This window comes from Pezoporus wallicus, unplaced genomic scaffold (genome assembly GCF_028554395.1).
Source record: "Pezoporus wallicus isolate ANWC-B61680 ecotype Strahan unplaced genomic scaffold, APGP_CSIRO_Pwel_v1 contig_1583, whole genome shotgun sequence".
In the NCBI taxonomy this organism is placed as follows: Eukaryota; Metazoa; Chordata; class Aves; order Psittaciformes; family Psittacidae; genus Pezoporus; species Pezoporus wallicus.
In genome coordinates, this window is record NW_026637266.1 from 992,401 (window position 1) to 1,004,901 (window position 12,501).

The 12,501-nt window shown below is 37.1% G+C and overlaps 1 protein-coding gene across 1 annotated transcript in view; it reads left to right on the forward strand.

Moving 5' to 3' along the window:
- Window positions 1-12,501, forward strand: part of COL25A1 (collagen type XXV alpha 1 chain) — a 294,833-nt gene that overhangs the window by 224,504 nt on the left and 57,828 nt on the right. The window contains exons 12-14 of the mRNA XM_057404557.1: window positions 478-522; window positions 9,747-9,800; window positions 11,308-11,334. Of these exons, the coding sequence (XP_057260540.1) occupies window positions 478-522; window positions 9,747-9,800; window positions 11,308-11,334 (126 nt within the window). The remainder of the gene's footprint in view (window positions 1-477; window positions 523-9,746; window positions 9,801-11,307; window positions 11,335-12,501) is intronic.

A 12,501-nucleotide genomic window follows, 5' to 3' on the forward strand; every position in this document is an offset into this window, starting at 1 on the left:
TGTAATTTGCACTGTCAGGCTGAATTGTTGCAGATCATCTCTTAAAAGCCTTATGATAGATTGGCGCTGCCAGTTATTGAGCTTGAAACATCCCTCTTGAAGCAAGAATAATTTTGTTCAGGTGGTATGTTTGTTTGTGTAGGATCAGTCTCAAAATTTATCAAAAGCATTAAATAGAATTGCATCTTAATTCTTACATTTCTTGTGAAGCATCCACAAGGTTACAAAGCTTGAAGCTTGTTTCTGAAAGAGGCCATACAGTGAGACAGTTGCTAAAACGTGCAGCATGAGAACATGTGTAATTGGTATAAGATCTCAAATTAAAAGAGAGCTCAGCTTGGATAAATGTTAGTTTTGGAATAATTTATGCAGTTACAATAAGCAAGCATTCACCATTATTTTTAAGCACTGTATTAAGAGATGAAAGGTTTCATGACCTGTTTAATTTGCTAAATGCTGGCGTCTGTTTCCCACCAGGGTTCTGTCGGAGTGCCTGGTGTTCCAGGGAGAGACGGACAAGTGGTGAGTTCACTGACTTTGTCAGCACTGCAGTTATTTATGTAGTTGATTAAAGATCCTTAGGGCTTGTTCACATGAGCAATATGCAACCTTGCATCCAGACCTGTGGTTTCAAATTGGCTTAATAGAAAAGACTCTACAATCTGATTTGTGCTCTAAAGTATTTTTTTCTAGTTATATTTAAACAAACAGCAAATATAATTAACTGAGCTGAAAGTCTGATGCCCAGATTTGATGACGACTGATAGGTTCCTGAGAGAAATGTGTATTACTGATGTGCAACTTTAAACAGTATGTTTACAAACTTAGTTTTTTCTGCAGATTTTTTTAATTTTTTTTTTATTTTTTAACTCAGTACATGATGCAAACACTTATGTTGATATTGGGTATTTATACAGTGTTAATATATTGTTAATACAACCAACAAATAGAGAATAAAGACAGACTGGAAACATATGTGGAGAATGATGTAAATTGAAGTTGGGGATGAAAATGCAGAGAAATAAATCAAGCAGAAATATTCTTGAATGCAACTGGGATAAAATGTTAACTCAGGCATGTCAGTGTCATCTTTCAGTGCCAACACCAAGTTAACTCTCAGTTCAAAACAGCCCTCCATAAGGAGGGGTCGCAGTAAAGCAGCAGGGCTGTTTCATGGCATTGCTAAGGTTTGTTGGCAAATCTGAATGGTGATGTTTAAATAATATCACTCCCTGAAGGTAAACAGCATTATCCATCTGTTGTTCTCACAAGGACTATCATTCCTAGTGAACTTCAAAAGCACTAGCAGGGAATGCCAAAAGGAAAATGTATGATATTATAAACGGGTTGTTTACTGTGTTGAAGCAGCAATAGGTGGTAATGTATAAGGTTCACATCATACAATCTCTTCTTCTGTCTCCCTCCCCAAAAGCCCTAGAAATAAATGCGCTGTTTCAAATAATTTTTAATTTCTCTTTCCTAAGAAAAAGGATGTATTGTTTCTAATAGCATAATATACAGTATTAGACCTGTGTTTTGACAATGGCTGTAAGAAATGATGTAGTAATCATTTTTTTTTCACTTTAGTGATAGTGACAGTGCTAGGAATCTATTTTTTAAATGCTCAGAGTATTATGACTACTGTGTAATGACAAAACAAAAAAAAATAGAATTAGCTATATATAGCATACAAGTGATTATAAGAAAATATTATATAAAAAAAAATTGCATTAAGACCAGACATTATTTTCCTTCATGTTTTATAGCTATGTTCAATTGCAACAAAATGCTAGACAGTAGTTGCCAACACAGATGCTTTTGCTCTACATAATTCAAGTAAATTTTGTGACCAAAGTATGTGTGAAAAGCCAGTGAAGACACATTTTGTAGCATAATTTCCTTTGGACCTGCAGGAAAACTGGACAGGGTGAAGCTTCATACCGTATTGAATAGAACAGAACTGATGATTCAGATTTTATCCAAGAGCTTTGCTTTTAATAGTGTTGTCACCCAAGCTCTAGCCAGAAATCTTCACTCAGATTGGCACAAAAAGTGGATGTTCATGAGTCAAATGTGTCAAATGCACAAAAAATATCCGGTTATTAAAGTGTCATTCCTGGGGATGTAGAAATTTTTTAAGCTCTACTAGCAAGGTTGTTGTATGTCTGTTTTTAGGACACCACATAAACTTACCCGGAGTCATGTCTTATGGGGAAGAAAAAAAATATGCAGTTGCCTTTGATTAAGGGAAAATGCAGACATCTTTAAATGCTGTTTATCAAAGCATTCACATACACACTTGATTTTAAGCATTTGCTTAATGCTCGCTGCCTTTTAAACTAAGAAAATTGTGCTTTTAAAACAGGTCCTAACATTTTCAATTTGTTGTATAATGTTTATTTGATTTAGTTCAATATTTACAGGATCTAAAACTTTTAAGACATTCTTAAATTATTACCATGTTAATAAAGATGTCTGTATTTTTAATGTAGCTGGACTATTTTACTTTTGACCTGAAAGAAAAAAACATATTAATTACTAAACTAAAATCTAGATACTAGAAAAAAACATACAGATAAAAATGAAATGTGGTCACATTCTTTTTGTTTACTTTCACAGTTGTTGGTTGATATTGGCTAGCAAGTACTTCCTTATGTGCAGAAAACGTATTGCTTTCATGTAATACTAAGCTGATGAAAAATGAATGTTGCTATCTTTTAATAAATAGCTAAAAAATTCTGCTAGCTTGGAAATAGTGTTAGAAATAAACTTAAACTGAAGCAGTATGTATCTAAAGTTAGAAATCACAGTGCAGCCTAGGACTCCCATGCTACCAAAAGGTCTTTTCTTCTAATTTATATGAAAAAAACAGATTCGCAGTGTAGTGTGACACAGAAGATATTGTCGAATGAAGACCGGAGCAGTAATTTTAAGATTTGGTCTGTACTAAGAGCTAGCTGCTGGCACTCCTGGCTTTACTCATACAGATTCATGTTGATCTGCAGAATAGTTGAATTTGACTTGAATGTGTGATGCAAGTCATCCCCTTTTTAGAAGTTATGTAGTTAAAAGGCTTTACAAAAGCCTTACTGTCTTGGTAGCCTTTTAACCAGTGCGCTCACTCTGTCAAAAAGCAGCATGTACAGTGCACTAAGTTCCAAGTTAACATTTTTTCTTAGTTTAAAAGGCAGTGAGTGTTAAGCACATGCTTAAAATTAAGTGTGTGTGAATGCTTTCCTCATCTGGACAATGAAATATTTTTCTGCTGATGAATGTCAGCAGTGAATTAGATTTGATCTCTCCTTAAGCAGTTGAATAATAAGAGTTAGGTCATCTCCATCTCACACATGTCTCTCTAATTTTCTTTTTCCTTTCCCTTTACCTCTTCTGTAATTGAAATAGTGGATTATGGGAGATGATTGACAACTCTGACCAGTGGGCCTGGGAATGAGATCATAAATTCTGAGTGCATTTAGAATGTTTTTCTAATCCCTTAACATATGAACCACTTCTCTTAGACAATCTTTAGATATTAGAGTAAGTGTAAATTTACACAACCCACATGTTTTTGCAGGACTGTGAACTAGCAGATTTTTCTTGTATTAAGAATAGTAGCAAAATCATTGCCATGAAAACTTCACAGTTTTTTTTCTTTTAGGTTAAATACAATGAAATGTTACAGGTAATCCTGTGAGGGCATTACAGTCTGAGTTTGTTCTTACATTTGGGAAACTCTAGCCACAATCTGCTTTACTTGTTGAGAACAGTAACTGGAAAGGAGCTGCAGCTAGAGGAGTGTTGTCCTGGGATGGATAGAAACCTTCTGAGATAGCAAGGAGAGTCCTTTTGAGTGCTCCCTCTCCTTTGCAGACTGTTGTGCAATCCAACTGTGGCAGGTTGCTTCCTAGCAAGATGCTACGGGAAATAACCTCCTCTTTCTCAATCCCTGTCAAGAGGTCCTCAGGAACTTGAATGGTATGAAAAAAGGATTATATTTACATAGAGATGCAAGGTTGCAGTGCTCTAGGGATATCAGAACTCTACATTAATCATGTTGAAATGGCCAGAAAGGGGTTCTTGGAAAGTTGACTGTGCAAGTATAGGACACATATCCTGGTATTTCTTAAGCGATACTGATTTGATAAGGACTTCCAACGACTGCAGGAACAACACAAGGAGGAAAGGGGAGGTTCCCTAAGTAAGGATTGCATTTTGCCTGAAGGTACCCAGTTTCTGGAGTCTGTCCATCTAATTCTCTTTGTTTTAAACAGGAGCTTGTCTGGAGTGCATAAACACCTCACTCTATACTTTCATGAAATGCTTTTTCTTATGTAGTGCTTGATATTTGGTGGGGGGAGTGGGGTGTAAGAGTCTGTTGAGAAGAGAATACGTGGTGGGGATAGATCCCTTTATTTCAAATTGTTTCAGAAGTTTGACAATATCAATTTGATAAACCTCGGAATTTCCCTTCTTATCATTAGACTTACTGATAAGACTTACCCAGGAATCTGGGTATGCACATTCCTTATTGCTTTCTTCATGCTTCTTATTACTCTGATTTACATGTATTTCCTGATTAGTGTGTACTGTACTATGTAGGGGAGACGTTTTGAAAGTAGTATTATCCTATTTCTTTAGAGAAATAAGGATGGGCATATGCATCCTAACATTTTTTCAAATAAAGTAGCAAGGAAGGGAACATCATTAAATATAGTTCACAAATTCTCAGACAGGTTTGCAGGCCAGCTGAATCTTGTTGAAGAGTCTTTCCACTTAATTTCATCTGGTGAGTGGTCCAGCAGAGATTTCCAGCCCTTAAACAAACAACTTTAAGTTACTTTTGAGGAGGTGAAAAGTAAATTGAAGGAAGGTAATTCAACCCTGGTTTGAAATTGAAATCACAGTAACATGTCTGAGAAACCACTTCTTTTCCCTTCTGTCCTTGTTTATGTATTTTAGAGTAAAATTAGACTGGATTAGGTTTGGGGGCCTCATGTATTTCCTTATCCTTAAAATTGATTACATTCTACTGACTGAAAAATATAGCAATACTGACAGCCTTTCTTCTGAGGGTGAGGTGGATATCAAGCAGCTGGTGTAGGCAGAATTATGCATCCCACCAAAACCAAACCTATTTCAGATCAGCAGCCTCCAGGCTGTTTTCCTGTTACAAACAAGAAAAGCTGGGGCCTCCAGCCACGTTATTTTTAGCTTATTAATTCTGGATATGAAGGTATATGCCTTCAGGGCACAGAGCACTCCAGTAAGGAGGAGCATGCTTTCAACTGCATTGGCTCCTTTGATATGGACTCTAGTGGGTGCTACATTTTCAGATATGTTCTGAAGTAGGTCTTATAAGTTTGTATTGACAGATTTTTCTCATATTAGCAGCAAAGCCCAAGCAGTGCCCTACACATCTGAGCACTCAGCAAATTCATTTTAATGTAAACATTAATACTGTTCCTTCCACTAGAGCATCTGAGGAAATTACAGCTATTTATTGGGTAGGGTGCTGAAGGATGTTCTTTGCCCAAATAAAAGAAAGAAAGAGAGTACAACAACGTTAACACAGTTAAACAGTTAATATCATGTCGAGAATGCTAGGGCTTAAACTAAGGTGTTCTGGGGTGCTATCCAAAGGAATATCCTTTTGGTTATTCTTTGAATTATCTGAAACTCCTGAATTGAATGGCTGGGTTGGGTGTTCTGAGACTACACAGGCAGGAAGGTTTTAGATCATGTTTTGCTTAGGGATTCCAATCCCTCTCTCCCTGAGTGACAATTTCTCAGGAGTTCATGACTGCAGAATAGCAAGCTACGACCTAAAATCAGATGCATTATAGATGAAGTTACTTTTTAAATAGGAAAATGAAAAAAAAAAACATTCATGAGGTCATTTTTGGAGTTCTGTGTCCAGCTGTGGGCTCCTCAGTACGAGAGACACATGGATATACTGGAGAGAGTCCAACAAAGGGCCTTGAAGATGGGTAAGGGACTGGAGCATCTCTCCTATGAGGAAAGGCTGAGATTGATGAGGGAGTTCAGGCTCGGGGGGGAATCTCATCATTGTGGACAAACACCTGAATGGAAAGCGCAAAGATGCTGGGCCAACAGCTTTTCAGTGGCGCCCATTGGCAGGACCTGAGGCAGTGGGCACAAAGTGAAACACAGGAGGTTCTTTCTGTTTAGTACAGCAAGAAAAACTTTTTTCTTACTGTGAGAGTGACTGAGTACTGGCACAGGTTGCCCAGGGTGTCTGTAGAGTCTCTTCCAGGAGGTATTTAAAAGAAGCCATCTGGACATGGTCCAGGGCATGCAGGTCTAGGTGACCTTGCTTGAGCAGAGAGGTGAACCAGATGATCTCCAGGGGTGACTTCCTATCTCAACCATTCTGTCATTCTGTGAAAGAAAAACAAAAAAAAAAAAAAAAAAAAAAAAAAAAAAAAAAAAAAAAAAAAAAAAAAAAAAAAAAAAAAAAAAAAAAAAAAAAAAAAACCAAAGCTGTCTCAATTTGAAAGGTAGATGATGTGCAGAAGACAATTGTTTCTGCAGCCTCACACCTTTGCTGTCAGTGCTGAAACAGAGAGACTGCAATATGAGTCAGGAAAGACATTACCCATGGCCTGGTGAATGTAAAAATCATATGAGATTAAGATCTAGTTTTATAACTTCTGTCATTTTACTAAGTTGAATAGCAGTCTGATTGAAAGTATTGCATCAGATGACATCGTTGAATGTCTAATTTTCCTTTGTCTGCATCACTCCTAGAACAATAGTGTAACAGTCTTTAACCTTTTATGGGGCAGCTATACCTTTTGTTCCTCTCCAAACATGAGATGAAGCATGTGGGGCTGATGCATGCTCATACAGCATTTCACACTCCAGTTTTAATACATCCTTTAATTAATAAATAAATAAAATAACTAAATGGAAGGAAAGTAATTAGTTGTACTTCTTAACAGAAATATTTTAAATTATTTCCATGCCAAAAATCAAAATAATCTTTTGGGATGACTATTTCTAAAGCAACAGTATTTTAGTGTATATCGGGGAAGAGCTAACAATCTATTTGCCTTCAAAAACCTGCTGTTTTGCTTCATAAATACTTTGGGAATATCCTAACCAATGGGAGGTCTGTCAAGGCTTTGTCCTATTTGGGTTTGGTTTAGGGGTGGTGGTGTTGGGGTTTTGAGGTTTTTGGGGGTTTGGGGCTTTTTTGGTTGGTTGTATTTTTATGTTAGGCTTTAATGAAATTGTTAGACTATCTATACATACAGCCAGACTGCCATGCCTACAAGACACACGGTGTGAAAGAGGGAGATTCCCTGTAATAAAGTTAATTTTGCTGTGCCCTGGGAATGTTCACCGGGGGCAGAGTATAAAGTAGCTTATGTGCTGTACATTTTTATTTCACTTTATTACTCCCTGATTCCTTGTATGGACAAGAAAATAGGGTTCTAAAATAGCGAAAGGAATATTATAGGTATGAAAGAAAATTATGTTAGCCTCTGTTCCTCTGGCCATTAAAAACAGAAGGATAATCACTTCAAAAGCGTAAAGCCACAAGGTCATTTCTGGTGCTGTACTTCTAGGTTTGTCTTCAGTCTTTCCCATTCCCAGAGCTAATTTCTACTGTGCTAATGCCTCTGACTGGTACTTTCAGGGTCAGAAGTAGCGCTGGCCATAGTAAAGTCATATATATGTCAGCAGTTAAACCATTGGTGTGAATAAGGATTTACTATGACAGCCTGAGGTTTTCACTTTTTTCCAAAGAAAACAGGATAATTCTTTTGGTTTTATTGTCACAGTGGTAGCTCTTTGCATTCATAGCAGTGATGTGTAAACCTGGGAGGAAAGTGGAAGCTTGGGACTTCAACTCTTTGATTAGAAAATTAAGTCCCTGAAAGTGTCAGCTGACAGCAGCTGTTTTAAAACAAAGGGGGCAGAAACAAACTTGTTTGGGGTGTGGGGATGAGGAGAAACCAGTTCATATTCATTGGTCCCTTCTGCTTCATTTTGTCAACTGGCAGTTTTTTTCAAGTGCCTTTCTGGTCAATTCTTTAGGACACATACTCCTAATCTCCAACAGCTTCGAATCCTGACCACTCATGTATCAAATGCCTGTGCTACTCTATCAGCCTTAGAGCTAATGTAGTGGAAAGGAGCCTTGAAAAAGGGCTGACTCAAATGTTGTTTAATTCCTTCTGAGCCTAATGGTACTTAACACTTTTTCTCTGGCTTGTAAAACACCTCACTAGAGTTTTGCTAGAAGCTTGAAGCTTTTGTTTGTAGTTTGAAATGAAAATGTAATCGATGATCCTGTTACCTAATTTAGAGATAGAATGGAACCAGGTTTAATGGAGAATTGGCATTTATACAACTATGATTAAAGTATGACATGGAAGTAAGAAAAAGTCCTTTCTTAATGGAAGGCTTTTGTGGAAGTTTGGAAGATCTATGTTGTTGCATTTGGAACAGGTCTTCATCAAAATTCCCCTTTAACTTCTGGGTAGAGGGTAGGTTTATCATGTCTACTAAGTCTGTATACTGCATGAAAATTGTCCACTGAGTTTCTGATATGAATTGCTGTTTCTAATTTGATTACTATGTTAGCTATTTTCTTTAATTTTTACGTTTGTTTTTCTTTTTTTTTTTTACATTTACATAGCAAAGAGTTTATACAAGAACTTAGTTGCAGGCTTTTTCAATTTTTTTTTCATGTTATTTTCACATGCTTTTCCACCCTAGAAGTGCAATGCAGTTGTGTACATGAGGGTTACCAAAGAAACTAGATATTTCTTGTGAAACCAAGCCGCACTTCTGCAGAAAGTTTTACATAATTAGCCATCACCCCTAGTTGTTTTACAATCAAATCTACCCATTGCTTTATCATTTTACCTAAAATCAATAATGTCTGTGTTCTCTTCCAAAAACCTGAGAAATAGACACTAGAAAAAGGTCTTTAAGGGTATGGGTATTTTGTTTTTTTTTCTTGTTTATTTGTTTGATTAGGTTTTTTGTTTTTAAATTTGGAGGGGGGTGGGAGATTTTTGTAAATAATTGTTAATTTTGGACTGATTTATGAAAATTATTTATGACTTTTTAACCTGTGGAAAAGTATATGTTCTATCCATTAAACATCACTAAAATCTGGAATATCGATGTAATGCTGAAAAATTTTAAATCTTTTAAATCTACTTTTCAGCCAGTGGTATAAGAATATGAAAAAAATTGACAAGTAAGGTATATTTTAAAAAGTAAAAGTTGTCTGTTCTAAACTCTTATTTTCTGCAACGGGCCTTTCTCATTTTTCTTCATTATCTGCCTTCTGTATGAAACCAGAAGAACAAATGTCAAAGTAATTTCAGATAAGCCTTTCTTGCAGTATTTCTAAGTTGTAGAGAAGAGGAAAGCGTTGGCAGTTTTGCCGGGAAGACTATGCTGTAAAGGTTAATTAGACAACTTTTCATAATTAGAAGTCACAGTTCTGTTTTCTGTTTAGTTTGACATCTGTGTATTCACACTGTGTATTTCAGCAGAATTATTTCTTATTATAGAGGAGTTAATTAGAGTTGATCCACTCTATCTGGTGAAATAAGGCAATTTAGTGCCCAACTGTGGAGGACGTGTTCATTGAATCTTTCTAAAGTTTATCGTTACCTACCCAATATCACACAGTAGGGGAAATGCTGTTAATATACTCAATCATGTCTGTCTTAACCCCATCTTTTGTTTTTCACCTTTAGGGTGAACCTGGTTTGCCTGGCATAGCAGGAGAGAAGGGAGCAGCAGGGCTTAAGGTTGGTATTGAAAATGGATTAAAAACAGAATCACATGGGATGTGAGTACATGTATAGATGACAGTCATGCTTTCCAGCTTAGGTTTATATTCTCACTGGTTTTTAATGATCTCTTCCCTCCAGTGATCACTGCTGTAAGAGGCTTTGCACATTCCACCATAAAGAAGCATATTCTTCTGCTGTGCTGTGCATATAGAATTCCAGTCAGTGGCACTGATGCACATGCATCCTCTGCCAAATGAATGCAATATGCCTGCAAGTGTTTGGGAATTTGGGGACCTTTTTAGGAAGACTTTGTTTATGCTCCTTACAATGCGTTTCAGGCTTCTTTTCAAGAACTACTGTGGTCAATTCTTTGATGAATGTCAGGGTTAAGTCTTGAGAGCTGATCCTGCTATTATGAAAGCTAGCAGCAAGACTCATTAGAAGCATGCCTTAGCCTTTATTGTTGCATCACAATGTCTCTTTGCACTTATTTTGTTGTTAAATATTTTTTTCTGCTGTTTTGATATTGAAAAGTCAAATAGAACATAAAGCTTATGATAACTTCATTTAAAAGAAAGCTCAATGTGTCTGAGATGGTGCTACCTGTGGGCCTCTTGGAATGGGTAATGCTAAATTCTAATCCCATCTCCTGCAAGTGTATGTCTTTGGTGCACATATGCTCCTCAGCTGATCCTGTGGATCACCCTGCTGCTGACAGACGCACAGGGCAGGCTCTTTGCATTTACTGACTGGCTTGAAAACAAACCATTTAGGAGCACGACCTTTTCCTACTTTGTATACAGAAGAAGCCAAATTATGGCAGTTGATGCTTAATTCGTATTCACAGCTGTAGCCTTTGAGTTGCCTAGCGACTGCCAGCCATCAAAACAGGCAGAGATGAGCTAGAAATGCAGAGATGAGTTGTCAGGGTCATGCTGGTGTGCAAAAGTACATTTGCCATTGAGCAAGTTATAATTTTGAAAAATAATGGCTATAATCCACCCTTTTATTACAGAGAATGTGAAGAACACTGAAGGCTCTTTGGCCTGTATAAATTATGAACTAGTTCAAGACATTTAAGGCATTTTGTCTTTTCCAAAGATCTTTCTAAGCCATTAACAGAATCATAAGACTTTCCCCTCATATTTGGCCTTTGGATTTTTTCTTTGTTTCATTCCCAAAACAAGGAAAACCAAGCATAGGAGTCACCTGGGTCCTGGCAGGCCTCTTCACAAAGACATATGCTTGTTTAGTTAGGGTTTAATCTAGGACAAAATGGGGGGAAAAAAAGTCTGCATGCAAATCATTAAGCTTTTAACATCGTGTTGAAGATATTTGGCCTGTTGAATTCTATTGAATTACAGTATGTCACTGTTTATTGAAGATTTTCTTGTTGGATTTTATAATCAGAGACAATCATCAGTAGTGACAGATCGTTAGTAGCCGACAATCTGATGATCATAATATCAACACTGATTTTTGCTTATGGTAGTAACTTCTTTGCCTCAATTATTTTCATTAGGGTGACCCTGGAGAAAGAGGAGAAAAGGTGAGATATGTTCCACTTCCTTTGTTGTGGTTCTGTTTTGTAGAACTGTTTGGAGAATCACCAGTGCACTGATTCTGAGTTTAAGAAGAAATAAATATAGCTACTACCTAGAACTTGTGCAGCATGGTGCAGCCTTTATAAGTATCAAATAACACCTACTAATGAAAGTCACTGCAGTGTGATTAGTCGGAGAGAGCAGTGGTCATGTGTTAGAGGCTGCACAGTTGAGTAACTGTGAAAATAATCCTAATTATGATTAGTCTCAGAAAAAGATGAGCCTGTCTAATAAATGAGAGATCTACACATTTCTTATAACTTGATGTTAATGCTCTGTCACCTGTGTCAGTAAAACAATTAGATAACAGGGTGATAACTACATAGACTCTGAATGGCATATATGTAACAAGTTCACCCCATACTGAAAGTGGAGCTCTCCATTCTTGCATGCATTAGTTTAAGTAAAAGCAGGGGAAACTGCACCAACAATCTTAGGCTGTAGACTGTCCAGAGGGGTACCAGCAGCACCAATTGAATACTAATGGTGTTGTGACTTGAAGCAAGTTAGCAAGGAGTTACTGGTCTGACATCCACAGTCATGCTAAGGGAAGACAAAGGGGTGCAACAAGCTCCACACAGCAAAGCTTGGGTTTAATTACGATTTTCCAGGGAAAGTGGCCAGTAGGAGCTGCCATGTAAAAGTACACACTGAGAGTCAGGCTTCTGCAGCTGAACAAAGGAAGTTTGAGAAATGGCGTAAACCTTGTTTTGCTTAGGAATCTGTACAGACTCATCTTCTGCAAATACAGTGAGACATGTTTTTTAAAAGTAAGTTGCTTGTATTCAGGTGCAGTTTGCTCTTGAGAAATGGAAGTGTTTAAGGTCAGGTTAGACAGGACTTTGAGCAACCCGGTCTAGTGGAAGGTATCCTTGCCTGTGGCAATGGGGCTGGAACGAGATGACCTCTAAGGTCCCTTCCAACCCAAACCATTCTGTGATTCTATGAAATATTTACCCATGTATAGCTGCTGGAAACATGCTTTGAAAAGGCAATTCATTTCACATTTTGAAAAGCACATCATAAAAATAATCCAAGGGGATCTTGAAAGAGTGTATCCCACATGTAGAAGTATGTACTGGGAATCTCTTTTCATCATTAATCATTACTCA